This window comes from Prosopis cineraria, unplaced genomic scaffold (assembly GCF_029017545.1).
Source record: "Prosopis cineraria cultivar Desert tree isolate PC_DT_omini unplaced genomic scaffold, ASM2901754v1 PC12, whole genome shotgun sequence".
Taxonomy (NCBI): Eukaryota; Viridiplantae; Streptophyta; class Magnoliopsida; order Fabales; family Fabaceae; genus Prosopis; species Prosopis cineraria.
The window spans coordinates 40,025,978-40,046,783 of NW_026555343.1; the positions used below are offsets into that span (position 1 = coordinate 40,025,978).

At 32.4% G+C, this 20,806-nt stretch overlaps 2 protein-coding genes across 8 annotated transcripts; one reads left to right on the forward strand and one right to left on the reverse strand.

Moving 5' to 3' along the window:
• Window positions 1-767: 767 nt before the first annotated feature.
• Window positions 768-4,263, forward strand: LOC129288605 (uncharacterized). 3 transcript variants are annotated; one of them, XM_054925259.1, is made up of 8 exons: window positions 775-1,007; window positions 1,119-1,205; window positions 1,365-1,420; window positions 1,797-1,892; window positions 1,990-2,067; window positions 3,125-3,187; window positions 3,446-3,619; window positions 3,842-4,263. In XM_054925259.1, exons 1-8 carry the CDS (start codon window positions 824-826, stop codon window positions 3,932-3,934), a joined length of 831 nt encoding a protein of 276 aa, XP_054781234.1. In that variant the 5' UTR covers window positions 775-823; the 3' UTR covers window positions 3,935-4,263. The 3 variants fall into 3 exon arrangements, with proteins under 3 accessions (XP_054781236.1, XP_054781235.1, XP_054781234.1); XM_054925261.1 differs by lacking the exon at window positions 3,842-4,263 and having other exon boundaries at window positions 768-1,007; window positions 3,460-3,599; XM_054925260.1 differs by lacking the exon at window positions 1,797-1,892 and having other exon boundaries at window positions 774-1,007.
• A 735-nt stretch (window positions 4,264-4,998) lies between these two features.
• On the reverse strand, window positions 4,999-6,739 carry LOC129288666 (protein ELF4-LIKE 4-like). 5 transcript variants are annotated; one of them, XM_054925365.1, is made up of 2 exons: window positions 6,581-6,739; window positions 4,999-5,630 (listed from the first exon to the last, which is right to left on the reverse strand). In XM_054925365.1, the coding sequence occupies exon 2, from the start codon at window positions 5,592-5,594 to the stop codon at window positions 5,247-5,249; it is 348 nt and encodes a 115-aa protein (XP_054781340.1). In that variant the 5' UTR covers window positions 5,595-5,630; window positions 6,581-6,739; the 3' UTR covers window positions 4,999-5,246. The 5 variants fall into 5 exon arrangements, with proteins under 5 accessions (XP_054781340.1, XP_054781341.1, XP_054781339.1 ...); XM_054925366.1 differs by having other exon boundaries at window positions 6,274-6,694; XM_054925364.1 differs by having other exon boundaries at window positions 6,268-6,694.
• Between the last annotated feature and the right edge of the window lie 14,067 nt (window positions 6,740-20,806).

Sequence of the window (20,806 nt, forward strand, 5' to 3'; positions counted from 1 at the left end):
GTTAAAAATGTTTTATGTTGATTGAAAACACATCATGTTGATGAAATTTAATAATTAAAATAGTGTTTTCAATCAACAAAAATTAATTCTTGTGAAAGAGGCTAGCCCTTTGCAATTTAACTAGCCAATATTTGAGTCTTTATTATGAAAGGCGCTTGGCTCCAATAGTAGGATACAATGAGCGATAAAAAAAAGTTGTTTTGAATTATTAATATTAACACCGTCATACATTGTTATATAAGATAAAGTTTTGTTCGGATCATGTCCTTTTTTTTTTTTACAATCATAATTAATTTAATTTCAATATTTTATGACAAAATTACTTATATGCCAAATGAATATTGTTATGGAATTTTATAGTAATTCTTGTTATCCTTCTCTTATCAAGTCTTCGTCAATTAAAGGGAAAGATTTTATCATAAAATGAAATTTTAAGCAAAAACTGCACAAATTAAAATCTAAAAAAATTAAGTTAAATTTTTTTTAATATTATACTATCTCCAACCCAATTTATAACACATTTTAAAAAGAGATTCAACATTTTAAAATATAAATTTTTTTAACAAAAATGAAAATTTATTAATAATACTTACTAAATAAATAATATTTTTAAAAATTTTATTTTTATTTTTAAAAAAATTGTAAAATTTATTTAATAAATTTTATGGATACGCAATTTTGTTTAAAATTTTTTTATAAACTGGGATGAAAATACATAATGGCACCTTTTGTAATAATCGCATACTGCCAGCGGTATTCATGGAGTTGTATGGACTTATCCATTCTAGCGGGAATGAAACGGTCGGACGATTGAGACTCAGTTATGGCGAGCGCTTCATCGCTTTCTTCCACTCTTTTGCTTCAAAACTCTCTTAATTTCCCTCCTCAAACCTCAAGAAGACCACTTGATTCCTCTTTCCTATTCAGCAGCGAAAAGGATTATGTTATCGTGTGTTCTGCAAAGAAGAAAGTCAGCTTCGTCGACCAAATTCTCGATTATATTGAAGGTGGATTTCTTCCGACACACCCCATTTGGGACTAGCCTCGAAAAATTTCACCATTTCTTTTTTATTCTTCACATTTTTCATATTAAGCTGTGATTCTTTGTTCCTTTTCAGGAGGTCCCAAATTAAGAAAATGGTATGGTGCACCTGATCTTCTTCCAAAAGATGGGCCCGCCGCAGAAGATGAAGAGGAATATCTGGGTATAGGACTTATTAATCCATCAATCGTCAATGGTTATATCTGTACAAGTACCTGAAAGTTTTAAGAAATCACACTAAATATACATTCTGGTGGACTAACCTCTAGGAATTATTTATTTCCTCTCAAGTTTTCGTTCTCACACCGTTGTTTGAAAGCAGAAGATGAAGTCAGGGATGCAGTACTTGTGACAGATGGAGATAGTGATATGGGTCAGGTCTGATAAGACTTTCCTCTTCTTAATTCACAAGTTTTACAAGCTTGTAGATCATGTAGAAACTTGGAAGTTTTGATCCAGTCATGTTCATGTTGAAGATTAGAAACTAAGAATCACAAGTGGAAAGAAAGCAACTAGTCTATCTATAGAGGCTATCTATATTCTGCATACAATAATTTGGACTTCATAGGTCTGCACAGCATAACTTTTTTGCAGGCTTGATTGAATTGGGCTACTTGTATTAGTTCATCAAGTAACTTAAAATTCCTTGATTAACCCAATGTGTATAAACTTTTGAAGTATTCTTAGTGTTGTATATGAAATCTTGGTTGGATTACTGAGAATGAGTTGTGAGCCATGTTATATGCTTAAGCAGATGGTGATCTTGTCAATGATTGTGAAAAAAACTCGAGTAAAGGCACTGGTAAAGGATAAGCGTGTTGCACTTGAAGCCTTTGGAAGTTATGTTGAGGTGGATGAAGTCAATTCAAGAAACTACTTATATATTGCATCATGGTTATGTGCTTGTCATTTTCTGGTTATTAATTATGCGATACTTCTTTGTGAAGTCACTGGCCGGGGATACAAGTGACAGGCGATTCCTCAAGAAAGCTTTGAGGGGTGTTCGCACAATTATATGTCCAAATGTATGTATATCTTAGCTCATTTGTGTCATATGAAACCATAGTGCATTTGAATGTCACACACAATGAATGAGAGTAGAGTGTATATGGGACGAACTTCCTCGCTTTTTAAACTGCCCTTTCTTTTCTTTCTAGCTCTTATTTCAGAGGCATTTTGCCTAAATAGGCATTTATAATTTGCTTTCTCAATCAGCTTTTTGGCTATTACAAATCAAGCCAAGTGACTAGACCTAACCTGAAACAAATATAGCAGAAACAACTGAATGGAAAACCACCAAAATCAGAAAGGAAAACAACATCAAAAGTAAGAAACAAGGCCATCACGACTCAGAAATCTCAAATAAATGGGATATATACACATGCCATGAGCATGGCTGACTACGAAAGGAGTAGAAACATCCATACCACTTTGATATAGAGTCACACAATAATCAATAAACTTTTTTTATGTACCTGAATTCATGTTCAGATATCCATGGAAGTAAAAATTCATTTAGGACAGTTGACTCTTCTCAATCTCTTTCCTTTTGAGCATCAAAATATTTGTGCCAGAATAATGGCTGTTTCTGATTGAACTTCTCAACTAAAGCACATATTTTTTGGTAAATAAATAACATATTTTTTACCTCAATTACTTGTTGACATGAATTGCTTGCCTATGTGGATGGATTGATGTAAACTATAGTCATTTAAAGCAACATAGTTTTAACCTCTCTTTTAAATTGAGGGCTTTTTTAAGCGACTTATCTCTTTTTTCCTTTTTTTCTGTTATTGTCAGTTACAGTGATAATGGGACTTATTCTTGATTTTTTTCCCTTTGATTAGTAGCCTTGAAAATTTTTTCTCAGAAAATGTGTGGATATTTTCATTCTTTTTGTCAATAATGATGAGACTAGGACTGGAATTATTTTTCTCAGGAAATACCTGTATGTTTTAATTTCATTCTTTTTTCTCAGTAATGATGAGACTTGACCTGAAAGTAATGATGATTGATGAGACTTGGCCTTAAAACGTATTTCTCAATTCTCAGGGAATGTCTGTATATTCTGATTATTTTCAGGAGGGTTTTCTTTCTAGTGTTGGGAGCCTACAAGGAGTTAGACATATAATCCTGTTATCACAGGTACTTTTATTTTCAATACAAATCTCCTACTGTCATAAAAGAACGCATTTAGTGCACTAACAGGGAGATAGCTCGAATTATGTCACTTTCATACTCTTTTATTTCACATTTTCTTTATAAGACATGAATCAAGCACAATTATACTCTTTTATGTCACTTTCATTCTGAACTCATGAATGCAAAAATGTAGATAATCTACAATGCATTCCTTTCTTGCACGAATTTGTTCTTTCTTATTTTGTTTTAACAAAGATGCAGTTGTCTGTTTATAGAGGTAGAAGCGGAATTCAATCTTTGATGAAAAACAATGCAAGGAAATTGGCTGAGCAGGATGAATCAATATTGGTGAACTCAGGAATCCCTTACACCATAATCAGGGCTGGTCTATTACAAGATACTCCCGGGGGGAAGCGAGGTTTTTCTTTTGAAGAGGTACAGACATTGACATATCTTCTATAATGCAGCGAGAAATTTGAAACAAAAGGTTTCGTTCAAGTGACAATCATTCTCTCTTTTTGGGTGGCTTATGAAAAATTAGTATAATTCATTCATTTTTTTTAATTGAAAAACTTCTCAACAAACACTTAACTGTATTTTCTAATCGTTTTTAACGTCTTAATCGAGAACTGATTGACTTGAGGTTCATGAGGACAGGGTTGTGCAGCAAGACGGAGTCTGAGCAAAGAAGATGCGGCATTTGTGTGTGGAAGCCTTGGAATGTGTGCCCCAATCTGGATTCATATTTGAGGTTGTCAATGGAGAAAACAAGGTTTCGGATTGGAAAGAATGTTTGACTTCATTAATGGAAAAAGCAAATCAGCAACTTCAATGACCTCAACAAACAGTTGTATCTCTAATTTTTCTAGTGGATGTGATTGTCGAAGTCATTTGAGAAAGGGAAAGGTTTTCCTCTTGCTTGCTTCTTCTTGTTGTTAGAGAAGAATACCATGTTATAATGAAAATATTCTCTTCCTTGTTGGTTTTAGACGAAAATTTAATGAACTTGGAGCTATGCAAACATTGCACTTTTTGTCAGTCTAAATCTAATAAAAAAGATTCTAGATTTGATTTTGCCACCTTACTTTCCCGCAAGTAGCTTCTCAAATTTTGTTCGATCAAAATTATGATAGAGAATTAAAGGGAAATTGATATAATAAGATCAAATATTACAGTTAATTCTAGTTAAAAGGCCACCAACAGATGTTGAGTCTTGCAAAATAATTTAGTCATTCATAACACATCAAATTAAGATTTGAATTTTTATTAATAGAGGTGCTTGTATTTAATAACTGATCATGTCTCAAACATAATTATTTTCAATAAGAAGACACATGCGCACAGTAAAAAAAAAGGAGAATTAAAGAGGTATAATTATGGGCAGAAGATCATGATTAGAAAAAAGAGTTGATAGTGAAAAATAAAGAGATGAAGAGAAACTAACAGGGATTGTCTCACAGAAAGCATTAATCCCTTATAATGTGATGAATCAAGATTCAAAACTCTATTGACGGAAATTCTTACATTTAACGCTCCATGTAAATTACATCATAGCTCACTCAAAAAAGAGAGATGAAGAGTAGAATCATCATAACAAGCTCCCTATATTCTATTTCTTTCACACTCATAATTAACGGAAAATAATAAGGTCGTAACTCTTTCCTTTTCTTTAAAAAATGCTTTTTTTTTTTTTTAAATAATGATCTTGTTGGAGAATGATAAACACAAGATGTGAGACCCAAAGCAAGGAAAGGGGGGGGGGGGTTGGCAGAAGTACGTGGAACTTGCACTCTAATAATCCTAACTCTAACCAATAGGCGAAGTCCGAAAGATTTCAGTCGAAAAGTGTTTGTGAAACCAAACATGTTCTAACATAGCTCTAAATAATCTTCTTTTGGGAGATTACAAGATTTAAATAAAGATTTTCTGTCATTCTATCTCCTGAAGTCTTAACGTAATGCAAAAGTGTAGTAGTTACACAGTCTCATGATCCCCTGAACCAGATCCTATCCATCACCAGAATATGCTTCCCTGCTTTACATGAAAGCTCAGATTCAAATTGTCAGCTGATTCTAGTTCTCTTTTGGCTTACTTTTCCATCAGACTTCAGAGTCCCACTGGAATCCCCTTCAGATGAAGCTTCTTGAGACTTGATACAAGAACTGGAAAGATCAGCATAGAGATCAACCACCCTTCTGATATTGTTGTTCAGCTCTCTGATCAATCCCACATTTCTACTCAGGTTATGTGGCATCTTTGACGAGTGATTTTGATTAATCTCATTGATTAACAACCTGTTTTGATCCAAAATGTCCTGGGCTTCAAGCAAGTTCTTCTGAAATGCCTGAATGATTCTGCTATCTACTTGTAGTGCTGGAGTACTCACGTCTCCAAATATATCACCTTCCATTCCAATTACAATTTAGGGTTCAATCATCAAACGGTTCTGCAGAGAAAAGGGAACAGAGATATAAGATTCCTTGCTATAATTGCAGAGAGAAAAGTTTTTGAAATTGGACCCATCTGAGAACAGGTTTTTTTGCTCCGGAAACATCATCAATCATACAACATACATTATTTTAGGAATATTCTTTGGTAGGCATCATGGATATACTTTTTCAGTGAGATCTAGTATAACTTCCACTATTTTTGGTAGGTCGTCGGATTAACCTCAATCTTGTATCACTCCTATCAAACGAAGGGAAGTAAGGGTCTGCATAGATTTGATTACCCCTTTAGATCACACTTTTTTAAAGGAGCTAATTTAAAGATTCAGTTTATCAAAATAAAGACACGACAGAACAACTTTTTTAAGAGTAGCAGGAATTACCAGAAACCCGACAGAGAAAATGTTGTTGTCGAACAAGCTATGACAACCCACAAAGGTGAGGTAAAACAACTTACGTTCTTTTCTCAGAAAATAGAGGCTTAATTCTTCAACCGAAGTATCTATGTGAATTTGCAAGAGATAAAATGCATCGGGAAAGTGCAAAACATGAAATTATAACGCGTATCAGGAAAAACCATCAATCCAGAAGGCTCAAAAGCGATGGAAAGAAGAAAGAAGGAATCTTTGAATCCACCGTTACTTTAGCTGGCGAAGATTGCCTTGATCACACGAAGCAATGAAGCATCCCAGCTGTAGCTTGTAGGCCTTTACTTCAGAGAAGGTTTTATTATTATTATTTTTTTTTTGGGGGCGGCCGGGGGAGGGGGGAGAGGAATTTATGAGAGAGAGAAATTTCCCGAGAAAGCAAGGGCAAGAATCGAACATGCGACCAGAAATCGTGTGAAAGGTAATATCAGAATAAAAATGGGAATTTTAAGGAAGACAAGCCTCTATCTCTCATTCTCACTCAGTCTTGTTATAAGTTTGGAATCTTGGGTATGCTTCACCTGCAGGTTTCCGTTCAGAGACTGAGATTGTGACCAAGGCTTGACCGCAAGGCCGTGTGAACCTGAACACCAGCCAGATGCGGTGGGACTTGAAGGAGGCCGAGAAAGACGAAAAATTGGCATTAGAAAATGATCATATGAATTAGATCTGGGCCCAGTTTGGGGCCTTGGTTTGGGCTCATCATTTCATTTATCATATCACTATCTTTTGTATTTTTGGAGAACTTCATTCAGGTTCCACAGTTGAAGGTTTTTCACCTTGCAATCCAAAAGAATTTTGTGGAGGTTGGGATGCTTCTTTATGTTATACTAGTCGAGAACACATACTATGTGCAGATTTTATGGTGAAGGGAGCTTATCAAGATAGTTCTGATTCGTTCTTGATCTCGAATGTCCCTGCTGGATGTTTGAACAGGGTTCTTGAAGACCAGAGGAATGCTTAGTAATAGTTTGTTTTACTGTTATGCAAAGATCTCTAGTTTGTAACTTTTAGTTTCTACAAGTTTTGACTCGCCTTTGTAACTCCAAAAACAAAAAACGATTTTTGAAATTTCACTGTACATAACTGAAAATAACTCAAGTTTTAATGGCCATTTACATAAATACCAAGAGAGAAAATAATCAAATATACAAATATATTACTGCCAAGATCCAAAGCACAAAACATCCTAAGTTCTGAATCATTTTGGCTAGAAAAAGGGACACTAATTTTGGGTCATTAGGTGAGAACATTATATTATTTATATTATAATCAACATTAATATATTTAGTTATAATCAATATCAATATTTATATTATTTTAATTATAAAAATGAGAAAATTAAATCATCTAATCTCTATAGCTTTGATTAGATCGTGACTCAATCTCTTCAAAACTATTCTTTCTCTAGTAATAGAGACAACACTCTTCTAACATTGACAGTCCGATTCATGGCATCGCAAGTTTTTCCTTGTTATCTGTCTTTCAGCACAGTAACAACAAACTCAATCTTCCATTTTTAGGATATGTGCACGTAGCCACCTTCAACAGATCTCGGCACCATGGCACAAGGTTACTGTAGAGGTTCTCACTTGCATTCTACAGGAGATTCTATATATATTATATAATTATTTGATTGAGTCAGATTAAAACACTGCAGGAATTCCTTGTTGAAGTTATTGGGCCCTCATGTGATGTGTTTTAGTGTTTGTGTCATCATGGTTGTTGGATGGCCTGTAACGTAAAGCCCAAGTTGTTGCGATACTGTTATTCAAATTGGGCTTTCACTTACTTTGTTTTTTTTTTTATTTTGTTTAGTGTCGTTTACCTTTTTCTTAGTCTGCTCATGTAATTTGTCTTTTCTTTTTGGCCAATGGGATGTAATTTGTCTTTTCATCTCAATGAATTTGATCCTTTTATGAAAAAGAAATTTATATTCTGTAAATTTGTGACCATGTTTGTTGTTACAAAAAATTATTAACAATCAAATTTTTGGTAGTAACTTTTTGATGATGAAAAGTCACCGTTAAAAACCTGTAACAGTGACTTTCGAATTCTTAGCAGCGATTAACTCAATTTTTTTTAAAAAGAATCATCTCATGTCAAGTCTATGTCTTCTAACACCACATCAACTGACATATTGTGTCACACCACCTTGCCATATGGGCACCTTTTCATGCCATGTTACCTCACCATGTGTGTTCCATCTCATGCCACATCACTTGACACCTCGTGTCACATCACCACCACGCGCTATGTCATATATTTATTATAAAATGTGCTCATGTTAGGATTTGAGCTCTTGATTTTCACTTCCTAAACTTTAAGTCCTCATTTATTGTCAATTGAATTAAAATGCACATGTAGTTATTATATGCAAAATTAAATATATATTATTCAACTATATACACATATATCAAATAATATATTACTACATATACATACAGACATACATACATACATTATATTATATTTTCATTTATTAATATGGTGAAATAATTTATATGAGTATGTATATATATATATATATTATATTTTTAATACAATATTATTTTTGCAGCAATGAATATTATTTTTATTTGGAAAATGAGCTTAAAATGAAATAATTTTTAAATATTAAATAATTTTCTTATAAACACTTTAACCAATTTTTAAATTTTATTTTTATTTTTAAATAAAAATAATTAAGTATGTAATTTATTTATAAGTATGTATTATATTAGTTTAGGTTAAATTTTTTTTACTCTTTTTTTCCACATTTTCTCAAAAATTAATAAATAAATTATTAAAATTTTATATTCTTTCAAGTTAAATGCTTCCGCTTCTTTTATTAAAATAAATTTTATCTATAATTTTTTAATTATCTTAAAAATTATTTTAATAAAAAATTTATTTTGACCATATAAATTTTGTTAATAGTCATTTCAAATGATTATTTTTCATTATCTTTTAGATAGAAAATTGGTGGATATGTGATAAATTAAAAGTAGATGCAAAACAACAAAAAGTACTTTTCAATCAAATGTTTCATCTTCAAGCTTTGGAAGTACAGTAGCATTAGAGGTAAAACTTTTCTTTGAAAGAATCTTATCTTGACTCAATCTAAATTATTTTGGACTTTCACTAAAGTCTTTTTAATCAAGTCAATCCCAAGATAATATGGGATACTTACTAATAACTGTAGAATTTAAAATAAACAAACTTTAATAAGTTTATACATAATTTCATCCATAGTTCAAATATTAACATAAATTCAACAAAGGTTAAGGGTCATTTTTTTCCCTAAACTATATATAAAAGATCACAAATACCTCTAAGCAAAAACATAACTTTAAGTTCTTGTACTTTGCTCGCATTTTATTGTTAGTCCTTATAATTTTTTTTCATTGTTTTTGGTCTATTTATTTTTGTTTCTTATTGTCTTAGGTCACTCCAAGATCCCTATACTTTATTCATTAAAGGACCTAAAACAATAAAAAATAAAGTACAGGGACCAAAAAAATTGCAAAAAAGTATAAGGATTAATAACAAAACGCGAGCAAAGCATAGGGACCTAAAGTTATGTTTTCTTACTTCTAAATTCAATTATAAGTCAATTATATCTTTTACCTTTAAAGATTTCCTTTGTCATCACCTTAAATTAAAAATACTTAACGTCTGTTAGTCATCAGTACAGGGATAGAATTAATCCATAGTTAAATTTAGAGGCATTTGTGACATTTTATGTATAGTTGAGGGACAAAAATGACATTTAACCCATTAAATAATCAAGTTTACATTTTTCATCCAATAACAATCCCAACAAATTTAACATTAACAAATTAAGCAATTTGAGTAATTTGAAGAATAAGAATTGGATGAAGAAAATAAAAAATAGACTACTTGGAAGCTTGATGGTAGAACACCAAAAAAATACGAAAGCTTGATACTAATTTTAAAAGCCATCACCAAAGGTCTACTTTTGGTATATTTTTTTAAATTTTAAATTATTTTTTATAATACTTTTTGTTGCCACTAAAAATCATTTTTTATGGCAACTTTTAAAAGTCATCGTCAAAGGTCCACTTTTAGTATATTTTTTAAATTTTAAATTATTTTTTTTGAAATACTTTTGGTAGTGATAAAATATCACTACTAAAAGTTATTTTTGGTAGCAACTTTTAAAAGTCATCTAAAGGTTAATGGCGACTATATTTTATAAATTACTGCCAAAAGTGGACTTTTGGTGATAACTTTTTTTTATCGCTACTAAAAATCATTGTCAAAAATCCTTTTTTTTTGTGGTAGTGTTTGGCTCCAACTTTTGTATTTTGTCTAAAAAGATAAAGGTCTTACGGTTATATATAGCATCCTTCTCTTGCCATGACTCTATTTAGAGAGATTTATAAGTTTTGTTGAGAAGGCAATGACTAGCATTCCTTCTGCCAAAAGCTCTTTTCTTTTAATTAGTAGGTCTTTTTTAAGCTTGAGCTGTGTTATTGAGTCCAAAATTCACAACCCTTCAATTAATGCTTGAGGTGCTTAATCCTTTAAAAAGCTGAATTAGGGCTTGCATTTGCATGATATTTTAATATGCATTTATATTGATTTTTATGAGTTTGGAAGGCTTTGCAATACAGAAGGAGGGAGGGTGAGAGAGTAACTTCACAACCCAACTTTGGCCCTCACTGAAATCTGAAGCTGGTTTCGCCCTGGTATGACAAGTTTACTTATCATGCATTTCAATTTTGATCAAGGCCTCATGTTAAAGAGATAGATTATGTAAATTGAATTTTGTTAACAAATTAAATTTTTTGGTGAATGGACAAGTAAACATTATTAAAATTACAATAAAATTTGTGTTTTCAACAAGTGGAGGATGACAATTTTTTTTTATTAGCGAAAATTATTTTGGTTTCAATATTGTCACTTCTCTGTTCTCCTTTACTAAAATTTTCCTTTTCATTTAGTTGTTGATAAAGGAAAGAAGATATATATAGAGAGAGAGAGAGAGAGAGAGAGAGAGAGAGCATAGAAGTTATGCTCTGCATAGTAGCAGAAGCATGAAATTGAGTTTAGAAAAGTGAAGGTGATGCATCTTCAAGGTTTTAGCTGTTGCGGCTGGTTTTCTCTCTCTTAGATTTGAGCCTAAGATATTTCTGATGAACTCTGACGTTAAGGACTAATGTAAGCAACCTCTGGACCGGCCGGCGGACACATTACATCCGGGAAATGGTAAAAAAAATAGATCCATTCTGCACCGCTGAATTAATCTCACTCTGATGATTGCACAATGGATGAACATATGGCAAGTGAGGAAGAAACTACACTGAGTGAACAACAATCTGATCAAGACAAAAAAATAAATATGAAATTGTTATATATATATATATTGAAATATTTATTGTTAAAAAAATATAAAATCCTTTATTTTTATTAAAAATAAAAAATATAATCGAATGATACCGGTATTATATAATTAAATTTATAAATGAATGATGCATTTTTTATATTCCATTCTTCATATAAAATTATCCAAGAGAAAAGATTATGGAGTGTAAAAAAAAAATAAAGAGAAAATATCATTCGGGAACACCAAGCATTCAAGCACTAGATCTCCAAGGTATTAGCACTTAGCTGACGGCAAACAGCAAATAAGGAGAGGAACGAATGAACAAAAATGAACAAAGAAGGAAATTATAAGAGGTGGGGAAGAGTGAGTGAGAGAGACGAAGTGCAGAGAGGTAGGTTCTTTTTCCATTTGAGGAAGTTCAACAATCAAAATCCCACAATGCCATATAACGTCTAAAGAAAGTAGAGGAACAAATGAACCAAAGTAAACAAAGAAGTGATTTGAACTTACTCAGTGATGCAAGGACAGGGGGATGAGGGAGGACGGACTCACCGTTGGAGCTCTGAAATCGTGAAGACTGAAGACGTGAGAGAGGAGGAGCGTAGGTCTGAGCACTGGAATCTACTGGGGAGTGGACTGAACACAAAGGCGCAAGTTTGCAATTGCAAGTGACGAAGGAGGCAGCTTTTTTTAAACATTTAGGATTAAAATTGGGGAAAAAAACTGAGGAAAAATTGAACCGCTTGCTTCATTAAAAACCACTTTTGGTTTGCGGCTTTTAGGCGGTTCGTGGTCCAATCACTTCTCAAGAGCAGTTCAACTTGATCCGAAGGCAAAAACACTTGGCTGGTCCAAACTAAGCCACAATAGTTACTAATCGACAGTCCAACTAGTTGGACTTGTCCGGTTCAATTTTAAAATCATTGCTAAGGATAGATTCAGCTCTTAAAAAATACTACAACAATATGCAATTGAGTTTTAAAAATTATTTATGCATATATATATATATATATATTCCCGAATTTCTCTAGAAATTCAATCGTAAATTTTAGAATGCGTAATGAAACTCTAAAGAAAATGTGTTTTTTATCAGATAATTGTGTTTAAATTATAGTTAGATATTAAATATAAACACTTCTTCAAACAAAATTATATACACAAGTATGTTCATTATCAGATTTGGAATTTAGCTAGCTAGCTAGCTCCAAAAAAAAAAAAAGAATACACACACATCACAATCAAATTAGATTGGCTGGTTTGATCTAAATCAGTTTTGCTCGAACTTCCCAAATTTTGATAAAATCAATCATCTTGTGAATCAAATGAATCCAAAATGAGGACAAATCCCAAAAGATAGGTGAATAAATGACTCATGGATAACTAAATATTGTTTATTTACCTAATTAATGACCTAAAGTAGTAGTGTCTCCTTTTTCAGATATTATATATATTTTCAAGTCTTATGATCAAACACAATTGGATTCCAATGCAAACTAAAAATATCATAATTAGCTTATTAAGGAAGGGATACAAAAATGTAATAAATTAAACAACAATTCAACCAACAAAGATTGATTTAGTTGGAAGGGAGTTGATCCATAATCTACAAAGTTGCAAGGGCAAATTATGCAACTGATATGAGGATTTTGTTGGTCAACAATTTGATGATTATTGAGGTAACACACACAAACACATATAGAGTCTATATAATAATTTGGCCAACTATGAAAGGCATTGCGAAATAAACTGGAAATTAATTACGCTAAAATTCCAGAGAAATCTACATATATAAAAAATTACTATGAAATCATAAAATTACTTTGAAATCTCATGCTTTTACTGAAATTATCAATTATTGTTGGATAGCTGTTAATTCTTGTTACTTAGTTGTCAACTAAAATACTCCATTAACAACTATATAGCAGTAATTGATAACTTCAATTTAACAAATTGATTCAGTGAAGCACATGAAACTTTATAGTACAATTTTGTGATTTTGTAAGACTTCTTTATATTTAGATTTCTTGCCGTGTGGGATTTAAGATGGTGATTTTTCTGAAATGAAATCGCCTATTTGAAGAACTCCATAACCCAATAGTTACGAGCAAAGCATTCAAATCTAATGCCTTGAAACCCAGCTGATGTAGCTAATTCCATGAACTCTTGCTCGCTTCTCTCTTTGCCTCCTGGGTTCTGAGTCAGCATATGCACATCAATTTGGGAGATGCTCTTGGTAGCAGCAGAAGTATCCGCCATGTTAGAATTCATAGGTTGCTCTTTAAATGTCTATCTTAACTCATATTTACTCTTCGACTTTATTTTATTTATTTGTATTTTTAATAAAAGTTTCACCTTTTTGATTGGATAACTTAACTAAAATGAGAATAAATTTCATTTGTGCTAATTCCTTTAAATTAGTTCCTTGTGAGATGACATTGATTGGCTATACCATTGTACACTAGTGGTTGTTTAAAATTGTGAGCACCGTATTTTTTGCCCCGTTGCCAAAGAACTAAAATATATTGCTGATATTAGAACAAGTGAGTTTAAATACATAATTTTAGTTAGAATTTTCCTAAATTGTTCTTGTTTTCTTTACATGATTATTGTGCTTGCCACGGAAAGCGACAAAGACGAGAACCATAAGTTTTTAGGATCTATAAGAGACTCCTTCACCCTAGAGATCTCCTTAGAGAGCTAACAAGGTTTCAAAAGTAACAATGGAAGAGGATAACAATGAAATGCTAGGAGTCAATGATTTTTTGAACAAGCAGACTTATAGGCACCAATTTGGAATTAAGTTGCCTAAAATCCAAGCCAATAATTTTGAAATCAAGCACACCGTGTTGAAGATGCTTGAATTTCATAGGCAGTTTGCGAGCCTTGCTTATGAGGACTCCAACAAGCATTTGATCCAGTTCCTTGATGTGTATGATTGGTTCAAGCGACATGATGTACCTCCAGTTGTAATTCGCTCAAGCTTTTTCCTTATTCTCTACAAGGAAAACCAAGAACTAGCTCAATAATCTAGAAGAGGGTAGCGTGTCAACATGGAAAGAACTGGAAGCAAAGTTCAGATTAAGGTTCTTTTCACATGATAAGATGTCGACTATGCAAAATTTATGAAGGGGATATTATCAACGAAGAAAAGATTCCACAACTTTGAAACAGTAGCACTTATGAGAAGTTCTTTTCTGTGATGCGACAAAAGATTCTACCAAAGGATCTAGATATGAGACAATTCATTGTTCCTTGTAACATTGGAGATATTTTTGCTAGTAATGCTCTTTGTGACCTTTGAGCAAGTGTGACTTTGATACCACTGTCTATATGGAAGTGACTATGTCTTGAGATGGCCAAACCCACCACTATTGTTTTAAAATTAGCAGACCAATCCTTACAAAATTAGATGGGGGTGCTTGAAGATGTCTTAATGAAAATAGACAAATTAATAATTCTTGTGAACTTCATGGTGGTTGATTTTAAAGAGGATAAGGAAACACCACTCATCTTTGGCCATCCTACTTTAGCATGGCAAGAACTTTTGTTGATATCTATAAAAGAGAAATAACCATGAGAGTGATTGGAGAGGAAGTCATATTCAAGATGCTTAAAAAGGAAAAGGGAAGCAACAACAAGTGAGTAAATAAGGAAAATGCACCAGCAGATGACCACTCTTATGGTGAAGGTCTTTCAAGTACATTGGTGTCTAATAGGAGCAATTAGAATATACCATAAAAAGCTGATAAAGTCTAGCTGAATACTATAAACTCGGTGCTTATTGGGAGAGGCAACCCAATGATTTTGGGAACTTTTTATTTAATTCTCCCATTAGCATTTTATTTTTTTCATTCAGTATTTCTTGCATATTTTTTCTTTTATTTTTGGAAAAAAAAATTCCTTTGTTTTGCTTTGAGTTGCTCTTGCTTGGCATATTATGCTCTTACAGACCTAGTGATTATTTAAGTTGATTAACTCTACTTGACCTTGCTCATTGTGGATCTTGCTACCTAGATAAGCCTGCTTATTATTGGTTGTTGCCTTACTTGTTTAACTTATGTTGCTTCAATTTGAGTTGCAGTAGTGAGTTACAAGTTGTAGTGTTTCCTCAACATTTTTGCACCTAGCCTTGGCTCACTGCTATGATTTGTTGTTGCACTAATTAATGTCGTGCTTACCCATTTATTATTTTTTCTTGTGATCACGTGTTTTCATCATTTGTTTTTGCATGTGCTCATTATAATGATACATTATGTGGTCTCCATTCAATTGTTATATCATTGTTGCAAGATTTTGAATAGCACTCGGTTTTGTTCTCAATCGTGGCCGAGTTTTTTTCAAATCCTTGGTCTCTATTCATTGCATTTTTCAGGGACTCACTAACAGTTGTAGCAATTGACTAACTAGGCATGTCACCGCCCTCACAATACTGCACCACCTATTACAAGGGGAATATTAGTTTCTTTTTCTATATTTCCTTTGAATTTTTAATGCTTTGGCATATACAGTGAGGACACTATATGATTTAAGTGTTGGGGGTTTAGGCTTGTTAATTATTACACTTGCCTGTTTAATTCCTTAACAATGAGATTGTGGTTTATAGATTTTATCCTCAATTTTGGGCTTATCTTTAAATTTTTTAATTTTTTTAGAATTCTTTTTTTAATTTAACTATCTGAATGAATTCATTTTTTTAGAGGTGGTAACCTCTTAAGATAATTTAGGCTAAAAGGGAGACAAAGTATTACTGTTTTATTTTTGATTTGTATTTGAATCATTGATGCCTATAGGAAGTTTTGGGGTATGATCCTGTGGAAAAATAAAAGAGAAAGAGAGAAAGAAGTGCTCAAAAATCCACTCCGCTGGCTCAATTGTGCTTAGTAACAGTGGGTTCTTTATCATCAATGTCGATATTTGCATCAAACGGTGTAGTTGGAGCTATGAGTATGCTAGTAGCATCTTATTAATTAATGCCTTGGTTATCTAATCTAAGCAACTGGGCCTTTGTATATAAAGATATGAAGGTTTGTGTAAAAAAAAAAAAATTATAATGACCTAAGGAAGGCATAGAGCTTAGACGAAAATGGGCATGAGTGAAAAGAGAGTAGAAAAAGAAAAAAGGATTTAAAGAAAAGCCCCAACACATGGTGACCCCATTGCATGAACTGAGAAAACAAGCATGGTCTAAAAGTTATAAATTTTTGTTTACACAAATAGTACCTTGTTAACCTTGAGGTTGGATTACTTTTAGTGGTGGCTTATTATGGGACTGGTTAGAGTGTTTTTCTTATTGAGTTTAGTGGAAGAACTGGCAGTTGAGTTTTCTTTCTTATATTTTATTTTATTTTATTTTTGATTGTCTGGCTTTAATGATAAGCTAGATAATTGTGGTTCTGTTGCTTGAGAACAATAAATGGTTCAAGTGTGGGAGACTTTGATAATTGAATATTTTACTTAATATATATTTTTGGCTCTTTTATTTGCTCAATAATGTGGAGATTGATAGAAATATGAATAAAATATCTCACTTAGTGATTTTTAGATATTTTCAAGAAAAAGGAGTGAAAATAACATCTAAAAAGCCAAAAAATGTCAAGTACTAGCTCAAAGCCTAAGAAACAGACCCAAGAAGAGTTGTTCACTCGCGGACAAGTAGGGAAGAAAAGTCTCCATACATGGACATAAATGAACACGAAGAAATCATTGCCTGAAAGCTTAACCACATGGGGAGATTCCATGTAGAAAAGGCGACTGCATGTAGACATGGTGATGAACGATGATCGTCTATGTGTGAAAGGAGCTCACGCAAAAGACTCCTTCATTGTCTGATCGCTCGCGGACATAGAGATGAAGGATACAACAGCCCAAGGACATGGAGAAAAAACACATGGTAGAATTTTATTTACAATTCAAATGCAAAATTAAACAATATCTTTTAAAATCAGATGAGATAAGATGAAAATTAGAGGGAAAAAAGGTGTGAACAAGTTATAAATAAAGCCCTGACAGACTTCTAAGAGCATAGAAGTTAGATTTGAATATGAGAAGGCAATTTCAAAGCATCAACTAGGGTTTGGAGGCTAGAATGGAGATTAAAGAGTCATCATAAAGTGTCCTCAAGGGATTTTTCTAGATTTTCTTTTTCTTCTACTCTATATCTTTAATTCTTTATGTTGTTTTTGATTTATTTTGCATATTTAGAGCCATGAGTGGTTAATTTTCTTTTATCCTTGGGGATTCTATGAACCTTTAATGCTTTGTAGCTAGATTTCTTTTTAGTTATTGATTTTAATAAAAACTTTAATGCTTAATAATATTTGTTTTTGTTCTCATCCTATTGGAAGGCCTACTTTAATCTATGTTTGGATCTTGGTTTTCGCCTTCAATAGAAAGGAGTCTTAAATAGGCCTTGTATTAAACAACTTAGGATTGAATTTAATTTAATTTGCACTTGAGGTAAAAATATACTCAAGAGCCCCATGTAATCTTTTAAAGCTCATGTATAATTGGAACATAACTTGCTTGAGACATCATAATCTAGTTAGATCATCGGTTTTGAAATTGACAGATACATAATCTAATTTAGAGCCTCGATTTTGAAAATTAAAATGTGATAACTAGAAGAAATTGAATTGCAAAGTATAAGAGGGGATTATAATTCCTAGGGTACTCTTTAATTATCTAATTTATTTTATTTGTATTTTTAATAAAAAAATTCACCTTTTTGATTGGATAACTTAATTGAAAATGAAAATAAATCTCGTATGTGCCAATTCCTTTAAATTAGTTCTTTGTGAAATGATTTTGGTTCGCTATAATACGTCAAATCCATACACTTACAGTTGTTTTAAATTGTGAGCATCGCTTCTATATTTAATTAGCTTTATATATAATTAATGTAGAGGATGATAGAGATGAAATGCTAGAGATGGGCAAGCAAAAGGTTAAACGTAAAGTACAAGATAAGGGACAACAGAAATAGGTACAAGGTAGGGGCTCTAAAGCAAGGATAAAGAGAAGCTTCCTCTTCACCCTTTCCACCGTTAAGGACCAGCTGCTTCATTTCATAGGAGGAGGCTGTGGATTCAACACTACGACATGGTATCAAGTTTGGTCATGAATAAGGGGCTCATGTACTTGGTTTGGGATAAACGGTTAAAGATCTGGGATGCATTCAATTACTAGGGTATGGAATCTGTGAAGATGCCATCAAAGTTGTTGCTGTTTTAAGAATGGAACAGTGTACATGGCTTAGATTGATGGGATTATTATGGTGTAAGAGAAGGAAGAGAAGGTGAAAAAGTATAGATTGATGAATAGCTTAGAGAGGAAGAAATCGACTGCAAGTGCACTTGCATTGAATGGTGACGAGACAAGGTTGTTCACTAAGGGTTGAGATAGCAAGTCTCATTCAGGCTCATGATGCACACAAAAACCAAATGGACATCTCAGGTGTATGGGTCACAGTTATAGCTGATGGCAAATCAAGGTTGATTTTACAAAGTATTAAGTAAATTGGCAAATGGGCATTAAATTTTCACTTTTATTCAAGTTAAGCAAGCAAATTATAATAGTGAATGATTCGATTAAAAAAAATAAAAATGTAAAATGAGCAACTAAGATTTTAAAGTACTCTAAAGTCAAGAAGTGATTAGGAAAGCATCCTAGAGTTCTAATTCTTCATTTACTCCGGTTGCCCTTAATTTACCTATTGAATTGACTTCAATTTTAGTTTTAAGGGTTGGGACGCTAGAATTAATCTTGAATATCTTCCAATTACCTAAAATCCTCCTTAATTCTAACTCAACAATTCCTTACGAAAAATTAGATTAAGATCATTAAGTTCAAATTCTTTCTAATCATTTAGGTCCTTTAGGTACATTCTTATCCTAGAGGCAAATTAGCTATAATTAATCCTAAGCACTTAATTTCAATAGTTCAAATAAAAATTTCTTTCCCATGTTCTATTCCTCAAAATAATCACTTAATGATGGCCAATCATTAAGCAACACAAGCTAAACTAGAATTAAGATATAAAACATTCATTAATAACAAAATAATTGATAAATCAAGATGCAATCAGAGCAAATGAGTTCATAGGACTCTAGAGCATCAAGGTTCAACCACACATTGGCTGAATACTATTTTAAAATAGCAGAGTAATGGGAGAAAATCAAATACATAGGAGAAAGAAAGATAATGTTGAAGGAAAACTCAATGAAAACATGAATGATGATGAGTTATATTGCTCCCAAGCCCTAGAATTGCCCCCGAAAATCTCCTCTGGAGCTTTAGAGAATGTAAAAAATAAAGCCTCCTTTAAAAAATCATAGTTTTCCTTTTTTATCAAATAGAAAAACTAAAATTGTGGTGCTAAATTTGCTATAGTGTTTGTTGTAGCAGATGATAATTAAAATCCAATTTCTTTATTAAAATTATTATATTTTCCTTCCTCAACCTCTTCCAACCTTTTATAGAGTTTCTTAAAATTAAAATGACTTTGATTAACAAAAAAAATACTCTAAAATAGATCAAAACACAGCATTTACAAGATAAGCTAACTAACACTAAAATAAACATGAAACACAAGATAATTAACCAAAAAAAGAACTAGATAACTCTCTCATTAACTATTAAATTTTTTAAAATATATGAAAATATAGAGAATTATCAACTCGCTAGAAGTTTGATAGTTTCTCTCTTCTTTTAAAGACAAAAGAAATAGGGAGAGAGAGGAGGAGGAGAGCGCATCATTTTTTTGAGGGGGGGAGTGAGAGAGAGAGAGAGTTACAGAACTTAAAAATTAAGGTAGTATTTGATTGAAAGGGAGGGGAGATGAGGGAAAATTTTAAAAAATCTCCCCTCCCCTGCACCTTACCAAACAAGGGGAGGGGAGCACGGGAGAGGCCCCTACTCTTCCCCTCACCTCCCTTTTCCTCCATTTTTTTCTCTTCTCTTGAATTAAATAGAACCTAAAGTAAAAAATGATGGGCCCCACTAACTATAAAAAAAAATTTTAATTTCCAATTAATGGTGGGGAAAAGATTACATCAAATTTAATTATTCAATATTAAAAATATATTAAATATGAATTCAAGGCTTAGATCATTCCTGAATCTATAGTTCAGTATTCAAATTGCCATTTAATCCTATTAAATATTAATGGAAAGGGATAATAACCTATCATTTTGTGAATTATAAGTTAAATTCTTATGAGGTGGACTAAACTTTTTGTAGGTGAGTACCCCATTAAAGTTTTAAAAGTGAGAGTGGACATCAACTATAAAACCGTTTTGAGGATAGGCAATAAAGTTCTTAATCTGACTAACTAATTAGTTAGCTCACACCATCCAAGTTGGTGAATACATGATCCAACAACCTTTTGGTGGGTAGCTAGGTACGCAAGTATCGCAAT